At 20.2% G+C, this 25,151-nt stretch overlaps 1 protein-coding gene across 1 annotated transcript; it reads left to right on the forward strand.

The window, feature by feature from the left end:
* Positions 1–1,033: 1,033 nt before the first annotated feature.
* Positions 1,034–24,513, forward strand: LOC122507219. Its single transcript, XM_043619828.1, has 13 exons — positions 1,034–1,283; positions 1,453–2,001; positions 7,213–7,587; positions 7,990–8,174; positions 8,419–8,707; positions 11,032–11,199; positions 13,350–13,431; positions 17,494–18,008; positions 21,144–21,509; positions 21,610–21,791; positions 22,186–22,468; positions 23,946–24,167; positions 24,411–24,513. Exons 2-12 carry the CDS (start codon positions 1,485–1,487, stop codon positions 24,125–24,127), a joined length of 3,144 nt encoding a protein of 1,047 aa, XP_043475763.1. The 5' UTR covers positions 1,034–1,283; positions 1,453–1,484; the 3' UTR covers positions 24,128–24,167; positions 24,411–24,513.
* Positions 24,514–25,151: the final 638 nt, after the last annotated feature.

Here is a 25,151-nt window from a genome sequence, read left to right on the forward strand (position 1 = left end):
AATGTTATTGAAATTTGTCAAGAGAATTCAATTATTTAAAAATTTGTTGATAAAATTCTTTATAAGAATTAAATTTTAAGAAACATTCAATTATTTAATAAAATATTTATTTTTGTATTTAATTGATTGTAAAATAAAGAAATAAAAAAATAAATAATTGAATTTTCGTAGAATTTTCTAATAAATATTGATTAAAAAATGGATTTCAGTTAAAATTTTATATAATAATTGAATATTAAAAGCATTACAGCGTAAATGTTAAAAAATTATTGAATTTTGAAAAGGTTTTAAATTAAAATCTTTGAAAATCTGTATTTTTTATACTTTTAACTAACAATTTTGCAGAATTATTTTTTTTTGAAAGAGTTTAACTGAATTTTTTTTAAAAATTATTTTATGCTTTTATTTTCTAATATATAATTAATTGAAGAATTTTCGAGTAAAAATTAAAAATTAAAAAAATTTAATTGTAAACAAATGGATTTGAAAGTTATTTAAAAACTTTTTAAAAAATTATTAAAATTAATTTATTTAAAGAAAAATTTTAGTTAAAAATTCTAAAAAATAATAGTTGAATTGAATTGATGAAAATAATTTTGAAAAACATTTTTTTAAATATCTAATAATTTTTAGAGTGAATCAGAATATTCTTTATACTTTTCATTAAAAATTCTGTAGAATTAATTTTTTTCAAAAAGTTTAATGGACTTTTTTTTTAATTATATAAAGTTTTTAATTTCTAATATATTTAATTGAAGAATGTCAGAAGAATTGAAATTTCGTAAAAATAAATTGTAAACTAAAGAAAATTTGAAAATTCTCAAAGAACTTTTTCAAAAATTATTTTTAAAAAATTGACTTAAAGAAGAATTTTAGTTGATGAATTCTAGAAATGAATAATTGTCAGTAGTTTTATATTATTTATCAATCTAGAGAAAATTAACGTTATTTATTTAATAATTAATATAGATTTAATTTTTTTTTTGCTTTGTTTTTATTTTCTTCTTTTTGTATACATTTTCTGAAATTTTATCTTTTGCAATGTAAGATAATAAGGTAACTGCTTTTAATTGATATAGTGAGTCGAATAAATCTCAAATTACGCTCTTACTTTTCAATCTTGCAACTGTTCATTAAAAATGATAAGTACTTGATGTTTTTGAACATCATTGTGACATCATAATTCGTCTCAAATAAGAACAGAATTCAATGTTGATATGTGCGACAGTCTCCCTCATCAATTCATTCAAGGAATATTGAGAAAAAAATTTTTTTGATTACAAGTAAACGACATAAGTGAAAATTAACTTTAATTAAAATCTTAAAAATTCCTAAATTGATTTAAAAATTTTTAAAAGTTGATTTTAAAATTTTTATCAGTTGATTTAAAAATTTTTAACAGTTGATTTAAAAATTATTAACAGTTGATTTAAATCTTTTTTTTTTTTTTAGAAAGAAAAAATCGGTGAATTTTCAAAGGAAGAATGGAATCGTTGTCGTTGATTTTGTACGGAGTGATTGTTGTGCCATCGATTTTGATTCTAGTTGCCTACTTTTATATGACAAGAAATTTTAAATACTGGAAGAAACGTGGAGTTGAAGAAATCCCACCGACTCCATTTGTTGGGAATTTTGGAAAATATTTTAAACATAAAAAATCTCCTGGTGCATTGTTTAAAACAATCTACGATGAAAATGAAGATTTACCGTATGTGGGAATTTACGTTTTGGATAAGCCATGCCTTTTGATACGTGATCCTGAATTACTGAAATTAATTCTCATAAAGGATTTTAATTATTTTTCGGATAAATTTATGCACTCGAGTGAACATGACGTTGTGAGCAATAATAGTCTATTTTTCGTTGACAATCCCCAATGGAAATATATTCGACAAAAGTTTACTGGCCTATTTACAACTGGAAAAATGAAGAGTATGCTTGAGAATGTGCAGGAAGTTGGAGTCGATCTTAATGATTATTTAAATTCACTTCAATTGGAGGGTAAGAATTTTTGTTTATGAAAATATTTATATTTTTATTATTTTCATTTTTCTCTGCGTGTATATTTAATATTTATATTTATTATGTTAATTATATTTACATTTTACGAGCGAAAATGTATTTTTCGAAAGAATTCAATTATTATTTGGTAGGTGGTCACTTTTTCTAAAAAAATATTTTCTAATCCTCTTTATTAGAAGAAAGAACATTAGAAAATCACCTTCATTAGAAATAAGTTTTTGAAAAATTCACATTCATTAAAAAAAAATTTTTCAAGTAATATCATTAAAAATAGTTAAAGAAAAGCTTCAAAATAATTTAATTGTTACAGAAATTTTAATAAATTTTTTTTTAAATTGATTATATTCAAAAAATTTAAAAAATTTTTTTGAAAGAATTCAATTATTTTGTCAAAAATTCAAAAAAATTCAAAAATCCGATTTTCTTAAAATTCAACATTTTTTCCTCTCTTTTATGGGATTTAGCTTCATTATTTTTGTGCTTTTGGAAAATACTTTAGTTATTGAATAGTCCGGACTCTTTGGTAAAAAATCTAAAATTCTCAAAAATTCGAAAAAATTCAAAAATCCGATTTTCTTAAAATTCAACATTTTTTCCTCTCTTTTATGGGATTTAGCTTCATTATTTTTGTGCTCTTGGAAAATACTTTACTTATTGAATTGTCTCGAGACTCTTTGGTAAAAAATCTAGAATTATCAAAAATTCGAAAAAATTCAAAAATCCGAATTTCTTAAAATTCAACATTTTTTCCTCTCTTTTATGGGATTCAGCTTCATTATTTTTGTGCTCTTGGAAAATACTTTACTTATTAAATTGTCTCGACTCTTTGGTAAAAAATCTGAAATTATCAAAAATTCGAAAAAATTCAAAAAACCGAATTTCTTAAAATTCAACATTTTTTCCTCTCTTTTATGGGATTTAGCTTCATTATTTTTGTGCTTTTGGAAAATACTTTACTTATTAAATTTTCTGGACTCTTTGGTAAAAAATCTAAAATTATCAAAAATTCGAAAAAATTCAAAAAACCGAATTTCTTAAAATTCAACATTTTTGCCTCTCTTTTATGGGATTTAGCTTCATTATTTTTGTGCTTTTGGAAAATACTTTACTTATTAAATTGTCTCGACTCTTTGGTAAAAAATCTGAAATTATCAAAAATTCGAAAAAATTCAAAAAACCGAATTTCTTAAAATTCAACATTTTTTCCTCTCTTTTATGGGATTTAGCTTCATTATTTTTGTGCTTTTGGAAAATACTTTACTTATTAAATTTTCTGGACTCTTTGGTAAAAAATCTAAAATTATCAAAAATTCGAAAAAATTCAAAAATCCGAATTTCTTAAAATTCAACATTTTTTCCTCTCTTTTATGGGATTTAGCTTCATTATTTTTGTGCTTTTGGAAAATACTTTACTTATTAAATTTTCTCGACTCTTTGGTAAAAAATCTGAAATTATCAAAAATTCGAAAAAATTCAAAAAACCGAATTTCTTAAAATTCTACATTTTTTCCTCTCTTTTATGGGATTTAGCTTCATTATTTTTGTGCTTTTGGAAAATACTTTACTTATTAAATTTTCTGTACTCTTTGGTAAAAAATCTAAAATTATCAAAAATTCGAAAAAATTCAAAAATCCGAATTTCTTAAAATTCAACATTTTCCCTCTCTTTTATGGGATTTAGCTTCATTATTTTTGTGCTTTTAGAAAATACTTTAGTTATTGAATAGTCCGGACTCTTTGGTAAAAAATCTGAAATTATCAAAAATTCGAAAAAATTCAAAAAACCGAATTTCTTAAAATTCAACATTTTTTCCTCTCTTTTATGGGATTCAGCCTTATTATTTTTGTGCTCTTGGAAAATACTTTACTTATTAAATTGTCTCGACTCTTTGGTAAAAAATCTGAAATTATCAAAAATTCGAAAAAATTCAAAAATCCGAATTTCTCAAAATTCAACATTTTTTCCTCTCTTTTATGGGATTTATCTTCATTATTTTTGTGCTTTTTGAAAATACTTTACTTATTAAATTGTCTTGATTCTTTGGTAAAAAATCTGAAATTATCAAAAATTCGAATTTCTTAAAATTCTACATTTTTTCCTCTCTTTTATGGGATTTAGCTTCATTATTTTTGTGCTCTTGGAAAATACTTTACTTATTAAATTTTCTAGACTCTTTGGTAAAAAATCTAAAATTATCAAAAATTCGAAAAAATTCAAAAAACCGAATTTCTTAAAATTCAACATTTTTTCCTCTCTTTTATGGGATTTAGCTTCATTATTTTTGTGCTTTTGGAAAATACTTTACTTATTAAATTTTCTAGACTCTTTGGTAAAAAATCTAAAATTATCAAAAATTCGAAAAAATTCAAAAATCCGAATTTCTTAAAATTCAACATTTTTTCCTCTCTTTTATGGGATTTAGCTTCATTATTTTTGTGCTTTTGGAAAATACTTTACTTATTAAATTTTCTGGACTCTTTGGTAAAAAATCTAAAATTATCAAAAATTCGAATTTCTTAAAATTCTACATTTTTTCCTCTCTTTTATGGGATTTAGCTTCATTATTTTTGTGCTCTTGGAAAATACTTTACTTATTAAATTTTCTAGACTCTTTGGTAAAAAATCTAAAATTATCAAAAATTCGAAAAAATTCAAAAAACCGAATTTCTTAAAATTCAACATTTTTTCCTCTCTTTTATGGGATTTAGCTTCATTATTTTTGTGCTTTTGGAAAATACTTTACTTATTAAATTTTCTAGACTCTTTGGTAAAAAATCTAAAATTATCAAAAATTCGAAAAAATTCAAAAAACCGAATTTCTTAAAATTCAACATTTTTTCCTCTCTTTTATGGGATTTAGCTTCATTATTTTTGTGCTTTTGGAAAATACTTTACTTATTAAATTTTCTGGACTCTTTGGTAAAAAATCTAAAATTATCAAAAATTCGAAAAAATTCAAAAATCCGAATTTCTTAAAATTCAACATTTTTTCCTCTCTTTTATGGGATTCAGCTTCATTATTTTTGTGCTCTTGGAAAATACTTTACTTATTAAATTGTCTCGACTCTTTGGTAAAAAATCTGAAATTATCAAAAATTCGAAAAAATTCAAAAAACCGAATTTCTTAAAATTCAACATTTTTTCCTCTCTTTCATGGGATTTAGCTTCATTATTTTTGTGCTTTTGGAAAATACTTTACTTATTAAATTTTCTGGACTCTTTGGTAAAAAATCTAAAATTATCAAAAATTCGAAAAAATTCAAAAATCCGAATTTCTTAAAATTCAACATTTTCCCTCTCTTTTATGGGATTTAGCTTCATTATTTTTGTGCTTTTAGAAAATACTTTAGTTATTGAATAGTCCGGACTCTTTGGTAAAAAATCTGAAATTATCAAAAATTCGAAAAAATTCAAAAAACCGAATTTCTTAAAATTCAACATTTTTTCCTCTCTTTCATGGGATTTAGCTTCATTATTTTTGTGCTTTTGGAAAATACTTTACTTATTAAATTTTCTGGACTCTTTGGTAAAAAATCTAAAATTATCAAAAATTCGAAAAAATTCAAAAATCCGAATTTCTTAAAATTCAACATTTTCCCTCTCTTTTATGGGATTTAGCTTCATTATTTTTGTGCTTTTGGAAAATACTTTACTTATTAAATTTTCTGGACTCTTTGGTAAAAAATCTAAAATTATCAAAAATTCGAAAAAATTCAAAAATCCGAATTTCTTAAAATTCAACATTTTCCCTCTCTTTTATGGGATTTAGCTTCATTATTTTTGTGCTTTTAGAAAATACTTTAGTTATTGAATAGTCCGGACTCTTTGGTAAAAAATCTGAAATTATCAAAAATTCGAAAAAATTCAAAAATCCGAATTTCTTAAAATTCAACATTTTCCCTCTCTTTTATGGGATTTAGCTTCATTATTTTTGTGCTTTTAGAAAATACTTTAGTTATTGAATAGTCCGGACTCTTTGGTAAAAAATCTGAAATTATCAAAAATTCGAAAAAATTCAAAAAACCGAATTTCTTAAAATTCAACATTTTTTCCTCTATTTTATGGGATTTAGCTTCATTATTTTTGTGCTTTTGGAAAATACTTTACTTATTAAATTTTCTGGACTCTTTGGTAAAAAATCTAAAATTATCAAAAATTCGAAAAAATTCAAAAATCCGAATTTCTTAAAATTCAACATTTTCCCTCTCTTTTATGGGATTTAGCTTCATTATTTTTGTGCTTTTAGAAAATACTTTAGTTATTGAATAGTCCGGACTCTTTGGTAAAAAATCTGAAATTATCAAAAATTCGAAAAAATTCAAAAAACCGAATTTCTTAAAATTCAACATTTTTTCCTCTCTTTTATGGGATTTAGCTTCATTATTTTTGTGCTTTTGGAAAATACTTTACTTATTAAATTTTCTGGACTCTTTGGTAAAAAATCTAAAATTATCAAAAATTCGAAAAAATTCAAAAATCCGAATTTCTCAAAATTCAACATTTTTTCCTCTCTTTTATGGGATTTATCTTCATTATTTTTGTGCTTTTGGAAAATACTTACTTATTAAATTTTCTCGACTCTTTGGTAAAAAATCTGAAATTATCAAAAATTCGAAAAAATTCAAAAAACCGAATTTCTTAAAATTCAACATTTTTTCCTCTCTTTTATGGGATTTAGCTTCATTATTTTTGTGCTTTTTGAAAATACTTTACTTATTAAATTGTCTTGATTCTTTGGTAAAAAATCTGAAATTATCAAAAATTCGAATTTCTTAAAATTCTACATTTTTTCCTCTCTTTTATGGGATTTAGCTTCATTATTTTTGTGCTCTTGGAAAATACTTTACTTATTGAATTGTCTCGAGACTCTTTCATAAAAAATAAAAAATTATTAAAACAAAAAAAAAAAAAAATCCAAAAAATTGAATTTCTTAAAATTCAACATTTTTTCTTCTCTTTTATGCCATTTAGCTTTATTATTATTTGAATTTCTATTAAAGAGAAATAATGGAAAATTGAAAAATTTTGGAAACATACAACATTCCCGCGCGCTTGCGCGCGGATAGTGTGGCTAGTAATAATAAAAAATCATAGAGTAAAGATTTATTTTTTTTTTTTGAGTAAAGATTTTTTTTAATTAAAACTAATAATAATTAATTAATTAATTAATGGTGTTAATTATTTTTCAGGAGCTGGTAAACCTGTGAATATTAAAGATCTCGCCGGCAAATTCACTACCGATTTGATTGGACAAGCGTCGTTTGGATTAAAATTGAATAGTTTAAAGAATTCTGAGGCTGAATTTCGAAAATTTGGAAAAGCAATGTTTGGCACTTATAATGTGAAGAGAGCTCTTGAACTTGCTTGCGTCTGGCTTGCGCCGCAATATGCAACACTTTTTGGATTCAAATTTTTTCTGGATAGTGCGACGAATTTTTTTCGTACAGCCTTTCAGGATATTTTAGATGAACGCAAACAATCGAATGTGAAGAGAAACGATTTAATTGACCTAATGATTCAACTGCGAGATAATGATGACAATAATCCAGAGTCACATGGTTTTAGTATGTTTTTATTTTTTTATCTATTTTCTTTTTTTTCTCTTTCTATTTTGCTTTTTCATCTTTTTATCCTTTTATTTATTTATCTTTTTTATCTATTTTCTTTTCTTATCTTCTTTGCTTTTTATCTCTTTGTCGTTTTATCTCTTTATCTTTTTATTTATTATTTTATTTTTTTTTATTTATTTTTATTTTTTTTTATTTATTTTTATTTATTTTTATTTATATTTTTATTTATATTTTTATTTGTTACATAAACGGTACCAAACAGAGAATCTTTTGTACACTAAGTAGGCACTTAATTCATAAAATTTCCTAACATAATTGAAGAGTGGTTTGTCTTTTTTTATTTTTTTTATCTTTTTGAGTAATAACTATATAATTTAAATTTTCTTCTACTTGCAGAATTTCAAGGCGATAATTTATTAGCACAAGCGCTCATTATATTTGCGGCAGGTTATGATACATCGTCAGCAGTTACGAGTTTTGCTCTATTCGAAATGTCAAAACATCCGGAAATGCAAACGAAATTAAGAAACGAAATCAATCAAGCTCTTAAAATGAATAACGGAAAAATAACATATGAGATGGTAAACAAGACAAATTTCCTGTTATAAATTAAATAATTTTTAATTTATTAAAAGTTATATAATTATTACAAATTATTTTTATTATTCAAAAAAAATTAAGATACCCAAAAATTATTATTAGAAATTATTTCTATTATTCAAAAAAATAATTATTAAAAATTGATGCTATTAAAAAAATTAATTTTTCTTGCATAAAAATTCTTTGAACGTATCATTAAGTTTATAATTTTCTTTTTTTTCACAGATAACGGATTTGCAATATTTGGACATGGTTTTGTCGGAGACTTTGAGAAAATATCCGACATTGCCATTTATCGATAGGAAAGCGACAAGAAATTATAAAATTGAAGAAACGGGACTTGTGATTGAAAAAGGAACGCCAATAATTATTCCAATGCTGGGTTTGCACTACGATCCGAAATATTTTCCAAATCCTCATGAATTTGATCCAGAAAGATTTTCAAACGAAAGAAAATCGTCTATTAATCCATATGCTTACATGCCTTTTGGTATTGGTGGACGGAATTGTATTGGTAAAGAAAAATTTCCCATTTTCGAATTTAATAATTTTCATTTAATTTTTAAAACTTACGTTAATGAAATAAAACATTATTTCATTTTATTTATTCTATTTAAATATTCATAAAATTCTTGGCAGGAATTTCATTATTTTTATAAGGATAATGAAATTTTTCACAAGAATTCAATTCTATTTTTCTATACAATAAATTTTTTTGCAGTAATTAAATTACATTTTTATGAATAATAAACTTCTTCACAGAAATTCGATTATTATTTTAAAGAGTTTTGATAAAAAATTTTTATAAGAATTCAAATATTTTGAAAAAAATTGAATAAAATTCTACGTAAAAATTGAATTATACTTTTTATAAATAATAAAATTCTTTATAGGAATTTAAATATTTTCAATACAATTTTAAAAAAATTACCCGGAAGAATTATCATTTTCTTCTAAACAATTATATTGTTTTAAGAAACTTAAATAAATTCTTATCAAGAATTTAAATATTTAAATAATTAATAAAATTCTTTCGAGGAATCCAATTCTTTTCAATACAATTTTAAATATATTTCTTGATGGAAGTCAATTATTATTTTTAAAAATTTTAATAAATTTTTCCGAAAGAATTCAATTGTTTATAAAAATTTTATTTAAATTCTACGGAAGAATTAAATTATTTTTAGTACAATTTTCGAACAATTTCTCCCGAGAATTAAAATATTTTCAAAAAATTTAATAAAATGTTGAGAAGAATTCAATTATTTAAAGAAAATTTTAATATAAATTTAATATCTAATAAAATCTTTAATTTACAAATTTACAATTATTAACGAACACGATTATATTAAAAACTTTAAGGAAATTCTTCTTATAAATCAATTATTTTCGAAATTTTCAAATAACATTATAAAAAAGTACATTATTTTCAAAAAATTTAAAAGAATTCTTCAAAAGTATTTAACTTTTTTTTTGAAAATTTGATAAAATTCCTTAAAAGAATTGGAATATAATTCCATAAACAATAAAGATTCTTTTCAGAAATTTAATTGTTCTCAATACAATTTTACTAAAATTTTTTGAAAATAATTTAATTCTTTCGATAATTTTTCTGTTAAAAAAATGTTATATAGTTTTTCTGACTTTATTTAATTTTAAGTTTAGTATAATTTAATTCTTACTTCGAATTTTTATAGAATTTTTCAATTTACAAAAACAATTGAATTCTTGAGAAGAATTTTATTAAAAATTTAGAAAATAATTGATTTTCTGCAAAGAATTTGATTAAGATTTAAAATATTGTAAATAATTGAATTTTTTATAAAAAATTTTTGTTTTTATAGAAATTCTTTATAAAATTTTATTAAAAATTTAAAAAAATATTTGAATCCTTTCGTAAATTTTAAAAAAAATTGTATTGAAAATAATAAATTGAATTCCTGTAAAGAATTTTATTAAAATTTTAGATATTGAAAAGAATTGAATTTCTGTGAAGAATTTTTTTTTAAATTTATAGAAATAATTGAATCCTTTCCCCAATTTTTTTAAAAATTTAAAAAAATAATTGAATCCTTTCCCCAATTTTTTTTAAAAATTTAAAAAAATAATTGAATCTTTTCCTCAATTTTTTTTAAAATTGTATTAAAATAATTTAATTCCTGCAAAGAATGTTATTAAAATTTTAAATATTGAAAATTATTGAATTTCTGAAAAGAATTTTATTATTTATAAAAATAATTGAATTTTCGCTTAGAATTTGATTAAAATTTTAGAAAATAATTGAATTCTTGCCAAGAATTTTATTAAATTTTTTTGAAAGTACGTAATTGAATTCTGTAAGAAGAAATTTTTATCAATATTTTATTGATATTATTTAATTTCTCAAAACAATTTTAGAACGTACGAAAATAAAAAAATTTTGAGGGAAGAATATTATTAAATTTTTTGAAAGTAATTTAATTGTTTCGAAGAAAATTCTTCCCAGTAATTTAGTTAAAAAACTTATTGAAAATAATTGAATTCTTTCGACAAATTTGTATAAAAATTTGAAAAAATAATGGAATTCTTTCCTGCAATTTCATTTAAATTTCATTATAAATAATTAAATTCCTGCGAAGAATTATATTATTTATAAAAATAATTGCATTCTTGCAAAAAATGATATTATCTAGGAAAATAATTAAAATTCCTACGAAGAATTTTATTGTATTTTTTTGAAAATAATTGATTTCTTTCAACTCTTTTCTTTATTAGAAATCTATTTATTTATTTTATAAGAAAAAATAATTAGATAATAATATAATAAAAATTATATAATTGACGAATTATTTTTTTCAGGGATGCGACAAGGTCTCTTGCAAACGAAACTTGGTATAATTTACATTATTTCAAAATATGAGGTGTCGCTGTTAAAAAATACTTCTATAAAATTTGATAAACTATCAGTGCTTAGTTCCTCAAAAGGTGGTTTATTCCTAAATATGCGAAAACTCGATGTGGCGAATTGAACAATTTTTTTTAACGAAAGAAAACAATTTTAGTGATATTATTTACTCTGGTCTATTAAACGAAGATGGAAATAATTGTTTAGAATAAAATTTCACTAATATTTTCAATTCTCTATTAGTAAAATTTTTTTCGACAATGACACTGTAAATAAAAAATGTATAATATTCTTAATTTAAGAAAATGTGTTGGCACATATTAAAATAAACGTTACTTTATAATTAAATTTTTCAAGTTAGAGTATAATTATTATATTCTCTATAAATTGTAGAATTTAATTTTTATAATTATATAAATACAAAATAAAGTAGGTATTTTATGTTATTAAGTAAAATTTAATACATTATTCTGTACAAAGAAAACTAATTTTTCTCTCAAGGATTTTGTTTTGGCCAAAAATTTCCAAATACGTTTTTTCACTTTTCCTTACGTTCTCTGACCTTAAGAATTCATAAATTATATTTTAAAAAATGTCACTTCTTGTGCGTTTTGCGTTTACAAAATTTTTCAAAAATCGTTTTTTTGCGAATATTATTGAAAGTTACAAATAAATTTTTAGAAAATTCGTAAATTTTCAAATATTATTGCAATTATTATGGCGCAAATGTTATTTAAAAAAATTGCAAATTGTTAATAAGAAATTTCAAATATTTACAAAATGTTTTGAGACTTTTTTTCTTTACATTTGTAGCACTTTTCGTTTTACATTTTACAAAAAGTTTTATATTTCTCAAAAAAGAGTTAAGTTATATTTTTTTAAATTAAGAATTTACATTTTTTTTCAGTGACAAAAATAATTACTCGTAAAAGAAAATCTTCCGTATAAATTGGTATTAATTTAGTATCAAAAAGTTGTGTAGAATAAATTGTTGATTTGAGTTTTTAAATTACTTATTTGCATAATTCAATTTACTGGTAGACGTAAAAATAATTAAAAAATCTTTTTATAACAATAATTTCGAAAATTAAAATCAATCTGAAAAATTAACTGAACAAAATTGTTTAATTAACTGAACAAAATCATAATTTAATTTGTAAATTTTATTAAAAATAGTTTAAACTAATAATAATTTCTTAATTCTTGTTTGATAAGCACTTTTTTCACATGGTATTTATAACTTATTTATTATAAAGAAACAAAATTTTCTACTTTGAAAAGCAAATTCCTTGCTATCTTCCTATCCGAAAGTAAAAAATAGAAATATTTTTGTCGATTTTGTGCAGTGAAAATTTCAAACGTCAAATCTACTTTTAAATTCATAATTTTTTTATTATTATTGGAGAAAGAGGAATTCGCTGGAAGTGGAATCTGAAAAAATAAAATAAAAGGCAAACAAAAACATCACTGGAAAAAAATCCTCTTCAATTATTGGTAAAATTTTTGTACATTGAAAATTAGTTATAAAATTATTTGTTATTGAAAAAGTATATTTTTTGTTAGAAAATAATGAGAAAAACGCGCGGTTTTAATAAAAAGCTGTTTTTTTTATAACAATAATTATAAAAATATTATTAACTATTATAATTATAAAACTGTAATTAAATAATTTTTGTAAACTGTAATTTCTTTCTTATTTTATTTCTTATTTAAAAAAAGACAAAAAAAATTAAAATCAAGTCAAAGAACTTGGTGGAAAATTTAACAAAAAATTTACTGATTCAATTCAAATTCAGTAAATTTATTCCTTATTTTTTTCATAATCTTTATTCTAAATTATTGAAATTATAAAATTATAAAATTTTATCTTCGTTTTAATTATTTTTTGTTTGTTTTAGAAATTCAAGGCGATAATCTATCTGCGTGATAATATGTCTTTCAGTTTATGTGAATTGACTAAACATGAGAATGAAATGGAAGAATTAAAATTATTAACGATGAAACAAAAAAAAAAAAAGGGAAAAAGAATGAATTGACAATTTACATTCTGAAATAAAATTGGAATGAAATTTTGTGTCTGACGTAAAGAGGAAGAGGAAAATCCAATGATTATTGTGCCTTCGTCATAAATAATAGACTCTAGAAAAAATGTGGACCAAAGGGCTTGCAGTGAAACAGGTGAATGTAAAAATTAAAAAATTTTTTTTTTCTCTTCGATTTTTTTTGTCGAAGGATGTTTACTATTTTATTAATAAGTATACTTTTTTTATAGGGCTGCTCATTAATTCAACGAGTAAATTACTTGTTGAATTCGATTCGAAATTTCATGACGTTGGAGACACTTATCAAACTGCGTATGAAACAGTAATTGTGGAATTAACTCTCGACTACTGAATATTTAAAATCTAATGATTCGAGATTTGAACCAATTATCCTTTGAAATTTGGGTGTTTATATTGTTACAACATTTTCGATCGTAAATTGACGTGTCACGAAATACATTTTCAATGACTATAAATATAAAGATTTTCCAATGGTGAGATTTAATCTCTTTTGGGAGCTTCGCCATTGGAGTTGCTTCCTTCGGCACAATTTTGAGGTAAAAGTGACTGTTTCATTCAATAATCAATTAGAAAAATAATTTTAAAAAATTGAATTCAATAAAAAAAATACCTATCAATAAAATAATTTTTTCTTTTGGGAAGAAAAACATTAGAAATTCTCATTTCTTAATATTTTTGTAGAAAATTCTCAATTTTAATTAAGGAAACAATTTGCAACAATTCTATTTCTTAATTTCAATTTTATTGTTTTAATAAAATCCAGCATTTTTTAAAAATAAAGGAAAAAAATGTTTATAAATTATATTTGTCAATTAGAAGATTTAATTGAAAATGAAACTGAAAATTTTTTAATTTTTAGAAAGTAAAGGAAAAAATTTTATTGAAAATAATGTTTTGTTAAATTTATTTACGAATATCTTTAATGGTAAAATTATTCGAAAACAATAATTTCTTTTTTAAGTATTTTAAATATTTAATTATTATTATTTTTACGTAGGAATTAAAATTCTTCAAAACATTCAAATTCAAACCTTTTTGAAATTAATCAACATTAAAAATATTGTTATAAAACATAAAGAAATCGATCACTCCGAGTCGAAGACTCGTTAAAATAATTTTTTTATATTATAAGAATATTATTGTTACTGTAATTTCTTAATAATAATTTTCATATTCTATTATTATCTAAAATTTAACCTAAAATTCATTTTTAAATCAATTTTTATTAAAAAATTCTACGAGAATTCAATTATTTAAATACTAATAATGTAAATTATTTATTGAATAATTGAATGTTTCTTAAAATTTAAATCTTATAGAGAATTTTATTAATTTTTAAATATTTGAATTCTTTTGACCAATTTTAATAAAATTTTTTAGAATTGTTACATTTTTCAAGGAATTCGTTTAAAATTGTATTAAAAATAATTGAAATTCTACGATGATTTTTTATATTTCTGAAAATAATTGAATTATTCAGAAGAAACTTATGAAAAATTGGTAAATATTTGAATTCCTGGGAAATTTTTATTATTTATGAAAATAATTGAATGTTTGAGTAGAATTTTATTAAAATTGTTTTTAAAAAATTGAATTCTTTTGGGTAATTTTATTACTATAGTAGAAATCGAAAATCATTGAAATTAGAAAAATGCATTTTATTTTTGAAAATAATCGAAATTTTGACAAGAATTTTATTAAAATTTTTCAAAATAATTTAATTTTGAAGAAGAATTTTTTTATTTATAAAGATAATAATTGGGATTTTGTCGAGATTCTTTTTGTAAATTTTGAAGTATTAATTTTAAAATTAATTTTTCATAAAGAATTTTATCAACAAATTTCTAAATAATTGAGTTCTTTGGACGAGTTTTAATCAAATTTTTAAGAATAATTCCTTTTTTCGAGAAATTCAATTAAAATTGTATTAAAAATAATTGAAATTCTGCAATGAGTTTTATTATTTTTATAAAAATAATTGAATTATTGTGAATAAATTTTTATTAAAGCTTTTTTTTTAAATTTTTATTAAAAATTTGGCAATGAATTTTATTAAAATTTTTTAAAATAATGGAATTTTATTACTTTTGAAAATAATTGAATTCTTATGATGAATATTGTTATTTATGAAAATAATTGACTTCCTCCGAATGATTTTCTTATTTATGAAAATAATAAGAATTTTTAAATTTATGAAAATAATTGAATTACTGTGAAGAATTTAATGCCAAATTGTAAAATATTTGATCTATTGAAAAATTTTATGCAAATTCTATTTTAAATTATTAAATTCTTGTACAATTTTTATTTGTTCGAAAAATAATTGAATGTTCGAGTAGAATAGGTATTATCGAAATTTTTGTTTAATAATTAAATTCTTTTGGAAAATTTTATTAAAATAGTAGGTAATTTATTGAAAATCATTGAATTAAGACAAATTTTGAAAATTATTAAAATTTTTGAAAATAATTGGATTTTATTACTTTTGAAAATAATTGAATTTTTGTAATGAATACTTTTATTTATGAAAATAATTGAATTCCTAAAAAGAATTATTCAAATTTTGACAAGAAGTTTTAAAAATTTTTCAACATAATTGAGATTTTTCCAGAAACTTTATTAAAATTTTTCAAAATAATTGAATTTCGGAGAAAAATTTTATTATTTATAAAAATATTTGAAATTTGCCGGAGAATTTTATTATTTGTAAAGATAATTGAAATTTTACGGAGAATTTTTAAAAATTTTTTTTCATAATTGAATTTTTGCGAAGATTTTTATTGAATTCTTTTAGGTAATTTTATTAAAATAATAGATATTGAAAATTATTGAAATAAGGATAATTTTTGAAAATAATTGAAATTTTGACAAGAATTTTATTAAAATTTTTGAAAATAATTGAATTTTAAAGAAACATTTTTTTATTTATAAAGATAATAATTGAGATTTTGTCGAGATTTTTTTGGTAAATTCTGAACATAATTTAATTTTGCGATAGGAATTTTATTACTTTCGAAAATAATTGAATTTCTGCAACCATTTGTAATTTCTTCAAAATTCAATTTTTTCGTGTTTTTAACTAAAATTCTTCTATAAATCCATTATTTTCAATAATTAATTAAATATATTGACAAATTTAACTAATTTTAGAAGATTTTGAATTATTAAAATTTTCCTAATATTTTAAGTTCATTAAAATTTCTAATGATATTCATTCAAGATTGAAATTTTCTAAAATTTCAAATTGAAACCGTTTGAAGTTCATTTATTTATAAAAATTGTAAACGCAACTCTTTTAAAATTGAATTAATTTTGAAATATTTAAATAAAATTATTCATTAAATAATTTATTTATTGTATGATAGTTGTTCAAGATTGAAGTTATTTAAAAAGAAATTTTTGTCAGAAATTAAAAAAATTGAAGGTTTTTTTTAGAATTTGTGGTAATTTTCTAGTTTAGGAGTCAAACAAAAAAGACACAAAAATTCAGAATTTTCTTATGAATTCTAAAAATTTAATTTTTTTCAGTACTTTTAATAAAAATTCCTGACTTTTCCCTGAATTCCCTTTGTCAGAAGATATGATTATTATAATTATAATAATATTAAAACTATATATTCCAATTTATATTTTATTTTTATAAAAAAAATAGAATTATTTCTTTTTATTTAAATATTTAAAAATAAATTTTTTTTAAATTTTAATTAAAATTTTTAATTGCATAATGAATTATTGTGAAAAGCGTTTTATTGTAAAAAAATTTTAATTGTAGAATGAATTATTGTGGAGAATATTTTATTTGCAAAAAAAAATTTAATTACAGAAGGAATTATTGTGAGAAATATTTTATTTGGAAAAAATTTTTATTACATAAGGAATTATTGTGAGAAATATTTTATTTTAAAAAAAATATGTTATGGTAAATTATTTACTCCTTGTGTCTTTTTGTGATTTTTTTCTTTTCTTATGAATGAATGAATTAATATTGTTCTTATTGAATCACTGGCAAATTGCTCTGAGAAGTTACGTTAATAATACGTTTAAATAATTAATGTTTCACTTTGTAAATTTTCATTAAGAATGTGCATTATATTATGAAAATTGTGTCGTGATTGTAGGATAAACAGAAACACGTGGTATCTTAATTTGTAATAACACATTTGCAGTTTTCAATTCCTTAAAAGACTTAAAGACAAAAGGACGTGTGATCTATAAAATTAATATTGAGTGAAAAAAAAATTATTATTTAATGCTTGCAATTTGTTGACATTGTTTGATATAAAATTCCTTAAAAATCAGGAAAGCAAAAACTAATTAGAAAATGATTTTTCAGTTTTTATTTCGAGATTGAAGAATGGAATTCCTATCATGGATTTTTTGTGGAGCGATTACAGTGATAACGTTAATTATAACAAGTGGATATTTTTATACAACTCGTAAATTTGGATATTGGAAAAATCGTGGAGTTTTTGAAGTTCCGCCAACGCCATTCGTTGGAAATTGTGGAAAATATTTTAAACATGAGAAATCTCCTGGTACTTTGTTAAAAAAATTCTACGATGAAAATAAAAATGAACCGTATATGGGATTTTATATGGTGGACGAGCCATGTCTTTTAGTTCATGATCCGGAAATTATTAAACGAATATTTATAAAAGATTTCAATTCGTTTACGGATAAATGGATGAGATCCGGCAAAAATGATGGTATTAATCATTCAGTATTTTTCATTGACAATCCACATTGGAAATATTTGAGGCAAAAATTCACCAATTTATTTACACCTGGAAAAATGAGGAGTAATTTTGATAGTTTCGCAGTGATTGGAAACGATCTCACTGAATATTTGGATTCTCTTCAGTTGGAAGGTTTTTATTTTATCATTATTTATAAGAATTACATTTTGAATTAGAATTAAAAAATAATTAAAATTCAAATAAATTTCTCAATTTTTTTATTAATTAATTTTATTAATTCAATTCTTTTATTAAATAAATTTGTTTGCTTTTTGTTTTCTTCTATATTAATAAATTTTCTTCTTCAATGTTTTGAATTAAAAAATAATAAAAGTCTAACATAATGCCTTAAAAATTAAATAATAATAAAAATTATTTAAACAAAATTGTATTGAGTCAAAAATTATAATTTAATTTGTGAACTTAATTTAACATTCTAATCTATAAGAATCCTAATTCAATTCTTTCGAAACATTTTCTTTGTACATTTTTTAAAAATAATTGAATTTTTGCAAAGAATTTTAATGAAACTTTTTTAAATAATTGAATTTTTTAAATTTCATTTAAATTTTACTGAAAATAATTGAATTCATACAAAGAATTTTATTATTTTTGAGAATACATAATTGAATTTTTACGGAGAATTTTATTAAAACTTTTATGAATTCTTTCAATGAATTTTATAAAATTTTCGAAATTAACAGAATTCTTTCAAGAAATTTTATTAAAATTTTTTTGAAAATAATTAATAAAGATTTTAAAAACTTTTAAAAATAATTTACTGAATTTTTGCGAAGACATTTATTAAAAATCTTTTGATAAAGGAATTTTTTTGAGTAATTTTACTTAAATTGTTTTGTAAATAATTAAATTTTTTCAAGAAATTTTATTAAAATTTTTAAAAATAATTGAATTCTTTCAAGGAATTTTAATAGAATTATACATTGAAAATAATTGAATTTCTTGCGAAGAATTTTTTTAAAAGTTTTTTTAATAATGGAATTTTTTTGAGTAATTTTATTTAAATTGTTTTAAAAATATTCGAATTTCTGTAAAGAATTTTACTATTTTAGAAAATAATTGAATTTTTACTGAGAATTTTATTACAACCTTTGTAAATAAATAAATTCTTTCAACGATTTTTATTAAAATTTTTAAAAATAATTGATTTCTTTCAAGAAATTTTATTAAAATTGCATTGAAAATAATTGAATTCTTTAAAAGATTATTAAAATTTTTGATAATAATTGAATTTCTTGCGAAGAATTTTATTAAAAGTTTTTTTTAATAATGGAATTTATTTCAGTATTTTTATTTAAATTTTTTCAAAAAGAATTGAATTTCTGTAAAGAATTTAACTATTTTAGAAAATAATTTAATTTTCATGGAAAATGTTTATTAAAACTTTTGCAAATAATTAAATTCTTTCAACGAATTTGGTAAAAATTTTCGAAATTTCTGAAAATCGTAATTTAATTCTTTAGAAGAATTTTATTCAAATATTTTGAAAAAAATTCAATTTTTGTGAAAAATCTCATTAAGATGTTCTTGAATAATTCAATTTTTTCGAGAATTTTTATTTAAACTGTATTGAAAATAAATGAATTATTTATAAATTTCATTTAAATTTTACTGAAAATAATTGAAATCCTACAAAGAATTTTAATATTTTGAAAATAATTGAATATTTACAAAGAATTGTATTATTTTTGAAAAAAATTGAATTTTTACGGAGAATTTTATTAAAACTTTTGAAAATTTTGTAAATATTTAAATTCTTTTAACGAATTTGATTAAAATTGTATTGAAAATAATTGAATTCTTAAAATTTTTGAAAATAATGAAATTCTTGCGAGGAATTATAAAAAAAAATTCTCGAAATTAATTAAATCATTCGAGGAATTTATTTATTTCCGTGAAAAATCTTATTAAATTTTTTTTTCATAATTCAATTGTTTCGTAGAATTTTATTTGAAATTTTTGTATAATTGAATTCTTCGCAAGATATTTTATTAAAATTGTATTTAAAAAAATAGTTGAAGATTATTAAAATTTTTAAAAATAATTAAAATTCTTGCGAAGAATTTTATTAAAAGTTTTTTTAATAATGAAATTTTATGTTTTAAAAATAATTACATTTCTGTAAAGAATTTCACTATTTTAGAAAATAATTGAATTTTTACTGAGAATTTTATTACAACCTTTGTAAATAAATAAATTCTTTCAACGAATTTGGTAAAAAATTTCAAAATTTTTAAAAATTGTAATTTATTTCTTTAGAATAATTTTATTTAAATATCTTGAATAAAATTCAATTTTTGTAAAAAATCTTATTAAGATTTTCTTGAATAATTCAATTTTTTCGAGAATTTTTATTTAAACTGTATTAAAAATAATTGAATTATTTATATAATATGATTGAATTTTTTCAACAAATTTCATTCAAATTCGTACTAGAAGAACTTGAAGTCCTACAAAGGATTTTATTATTTTTTAAAATAATTGAATTTTTACATATAGAATTTTATTATTTTTTAAAATAATTAAATTTTTACGGGGAATTTTATTAATCTTTTTAAAATTAATTGAATTTTTAAGAAGATTATTAAAATTTTTGAAAATAATGAAATTCTTGCGAAGAATTATAAAAGAATTCTTGAAAATAATTAAATCATTCGCGGAATTTATTTAAAATTTTATTGTCATCAATTGACCTGTAATAAAAAATTTATTAAAATTACTAAAAATCCTAATTCGATTTTTTAGAAAAATATTTTAAATAGCTTTTGAAAAGAATTCAATTTCTGTGAAAAATATTATTAAATTTTTTTTTTTTTTAATAATTCAATCGTTTCGTAGAATTTTATTTGAAATTTTTGTGAATAATTGAATTCTTTGAAGAAATTTTATTAAAATTTAAAAGAAATTAATGAAGATTATTAACATTTTTAAAAATAATTGAATTTCTTGCGAAGAATTTTATTAAAAGTTTCTTTTAATAATGTGAATTTTTTGAGGAATTTTTTAAGAATTGTTTTAAAAATAATTACATTTCTGTAAAGAATTTCACTATTTTAGAAAATAATTGAATTCCTTCAAAGAATTTCACTATTTTAGAAAATAATTGAATTCTTCCGAAGAATTTTATTAAAATAGTTCAAATTAATTGAATTATTTTCAAAAATTTTATTAAAATTGTATTTCGAAGAAAATTAATTTATTTGCTAGTAAAAAAATAATTAAAAATTTATTTTCTTTATTCAATAGATTACGGTAGAGAAATTGATGCCAAGGAGCTTTCAGCAAAATTCATGACAGATCTCACTGGACTAATGTTTGGAATAAAGTGCAATAGTTTGAAGAATCCGGAGGCACAAATAAGAAAAATTGGAAGTGGAATGTTTGGAAATTACAGTATTAAAAGGGCATTTCAATTAACAATTATATTTCTTGCACCTCAATTTGCTGATATATTTGGATGTCGATTTATTTTGGAAAATGCGTATAAATTTTTTAAAAATCTCTTTGAAGATGTTATGGATGAGAGAAAAAATTCAGAATTGAAAGGAAATGATATTATTGATTTGGTTCTACAACTTCGCGAAAGTGACATTATCTCTCCAGATGGTTTTAGTAAGTGATTTGGAAAAAATTTGGAAAAACTGTAGTTTTGTCTTTTTTCTCTTGAAATTTATTGAAAAATTAATAATTAATTTCAAAATTTCTTTTGTAGAACTTGATGACGATAATTTAGCATCTCAGACAATAATGTTTTTTGCTGCTGGTTTTGAACCACCAGCGGTAGTCATGGGATATTGTTTATTCGAATTGGCTAAAAATCAGGATGTACAGATGAAATTGAGGAAACAAATTAATAGCGCACTTAAGGAAAATGAGAAAATTACATACGATATGGTAAATATTTTTCTGTAATTTATTTTCCTTTGAAGGAAAAAAATAATTAAAAATTTTATTTTATTAATAATTTAAAGGCATTTGTGAATCATTATATTACGTCACAGGTTTAGAGTACATTAATTCTTTCATTCGAAATAAAAAATTCAATTTTTAATTTGAATTGAATTTTAATTAAACTTATTGAATTAATAATTATTAATTTTTCTATTTTTTTTTTTAATTAAAATTTATTCGAAATTTTAAAAATATTTATTTCTAAAACTTCGAATCTCTTTTCCTGACTAATGTTTTTTTTCAACATAATATTTTTTTGTGGATATTTATATTTATACGTAAATTAATAATCTCTGTAGTTACAAAAGTAAAATTTTGCTGAATTATTTTCTTTCAGGTAAATGATTTGCAATATTTGGAAATGATTATTTCGGAGGTTTTGCGTATGTATCCTACAATGCCAATTATGGACAGAAAAGCAACAAGTGACTATAAAATTGAAGAAACCGGCCTGATGATAGAAAAAGGAACACCAATTTTGGTGCCATTGCTAGGACTTCACTATGATCCGCAATATTTTCCTGATCCCTATGCATTTAAACCTGAACGATTTGCAGACAATAAGATAAGAAATTGCTCTTATTATTTACCTTTTGGATTGGGAGCACGTGGTTGCATTGGTAAATTTTTTGCATTTTTGAATATAGAAATTAAAAAACTATTCTCAAACATGATAATCAAATTCTTTTAAAACGATTCAATTATTTTAAAAAAATATTCGAAATTCAATTATTTTTAATATCTAGTATTTTCATAAAATTTTACAAAAGAATTTAATAATAACATTTTATATGGAAATTCAATTTTTTAAAAAAAATTTTGATAAAATTCCAAGAAAGAATTCAATTATCTTCATAAATAATAAAACTTAATGAAGAATTTCAATTATTTTAAATACTATTTTTAATTAAATTAATCGAAAAATTCAATTATTTTCACAAATATAGTTTTCTACAAGAATTCAATTATTTAAAATAAAATTTTCATAATATTTGTTATATTTCGAAGAAATTAATTATTTAAAACAATGTTTATAAATTTCTTATAAAAAATTTAATTATTTTCAAAAATAATAAAATTTTTTACTGAAATTCAATTATTCTTTTTAAACATTTTAATAAAATTTTTCGCAATAATTCAATTATTTTCATAATTATAATAAAATTCATCGCAGGATTTGAATTATTTTCTAAAATTTTAATAAATATTTCAAAACAATTCAATTATTTTTATAAATAACCAAATTCTTCGCAAGAATTCAATTATTTTTATAAATAATAAAATTTTTCTAAAGAATGGAATTATTTTTAATACAATTTTAATAAAATTTCACTAAAGAATTCAATTATTTTGAAAAGTTTGTCAAAAGAATTAAATTATTTTCATAAATAATAAAATTCTTTGGCAAGAATTCAATTTTTCGCCGGAATTCAGTTTCTTACAGAAAATAATAAAATTTTTAGCAAAAATTCAATTTTTTTCAATGAATAAGGAAATTCTTTACAAGAATTCAGTTATTTTTATTAATTTTTATAATATTCTTCCGAAGAATTGAATTATTTTCATAAATAAAAAAATTCTAATCAAGAATTCAATTATTATTTTTATATAATATGTAAAAATAATATTTGAATTATTTTTATTTTATTCTTAGCAAGAATACAATTATTTTTAAAAATTGAAAGAAATTCTTTAAAAGAATTTAATTATTTACAAAAACTCTAAAAGAATTTTTTAAAAAAATTTAATTTTTCATAAATATTTGGAAAAAATTTAATTATTGTTAAAACCTTTAATAGTATCTATTCTTCTTAAGAATTCAATTATTTTCATAAATAATAAAATTCTTCGAAGGAATTTAATTATTTTCAATTTTTTTGATAAAATTCCTTGCAAGAATTGAATGATTTTCAATAAATTAGTTTTCAAATTGGAAACATTTTTAAAAAAATTATTATAATAGTTAGGAAGCAAAAAAGTAAATAACAACTATAATTTCAAACTGCGAACAAAGATTATTAATATATATAGATAATATAGATCATCAAAAATGATTAATTGAGATTTTTAATTTGCTAATTCAATATTTTTTTTCAGCCTCTCGACAAGGTCTTCTGCAAGTGAAACTTGGCATAATTTCCATTATCTCAAAATTTGAGGTGACATTGTTAAAGAAGACTTTTATAGAATTTGATAGATTTTCGGCACTCAGCTCGCCGAAAGGAGGTTTACCTTTGAAATTTCGTAAACTGGATCCAAATGATAATACTGTTTATTAATCATTTCACTGGGCTTTACCATTTTTTTTTTTTACTTTTGGTGAGATTTAATTCTTGAATTTATTAATTTATTTTCTGTTTTCTATTTATTGCTCATTTCTAATTTCTTTTATTTATAAATTTCTATTTCTAACAGAAAATCTATTTTATTTTTATTTATTTATTTTTATTAAATATAAAGTTATTTATTTTATATTTTATACTATTTTTATTCTATTTGTATTTTTATTAAATAAAAATACAAAATTATTTTATTAAATAATTTTTGTATTTTATTTTTCAGATGCAACAGTTTTGAGAAAAAGAAAAAAGTTAATTTTTTTAACAAATTTATTTATTTTACGACAGAATTGATAATTAACTGAATATTGATTACAATATTTTTAATAATTTCAATAATTGAAATTTAAAAAATTCAAATTTAAATAATTTAATAAAATAAAGTAAAACAAAGTAATGAATAATTTTGCAAAATACGAACTTAATTCTTTGTAGCAGTGACACTGACTTTTATATTACACTTCACATTATTGAAATTATATTTAAACTATAAGAAATTATAGTTTAATTTATAAAATTATAAATTAAATAATTAATTATAATTAATTTACTTTATTTTGCAAAGTATAATAAAATTATAAAAACACACCAGTCAAATGAGAACAAATTTAAAGAATAAAATTTTAAAAAAACAATTTTTAATATTGTATTGAAACATTAATTTATTTTATTTATTTATTTGTTTATTATTTATTTATTCATTTATTTATTTATATATTTATATATTTATTCACAGAAATATATTTTTTGTTCAAATAATTGTATTTTTTCAAAAATTACTCGCAGAAATTTTTTAAATAAAAGAGGTTTAAAATTTTTAATTTTAAATTTAAATTTAAAAAAGATTTATGAAATTAAAAAGAAAATAAAAAAAGAGATTTTTTATAATAAGAAATATTTTTTCGTACTTATTTACCTAAATGAAAAATTTAAAAACAAGTAATTGTCAAAACAATAAACGAAA

The sequence above is a fragment of the Leptopilina heterotoma genome, unplaced genomic scaffold, assembly GCF_015476425.1.
Source record: "Leptopilina heterotoma isolate Lh14 unplaced genomic scaffold, ASM1547642v1 Lhet_45, whole genome shotgun sequence".
In the NCBI taxonomy this organism is placed as follows: domain Eukaryota; kingdom Metazoa; phylum Arthropoda; class Insecta; order Hymenoptera; family Figitidae; genus Leptopilina; species Leptopilina heterotoma.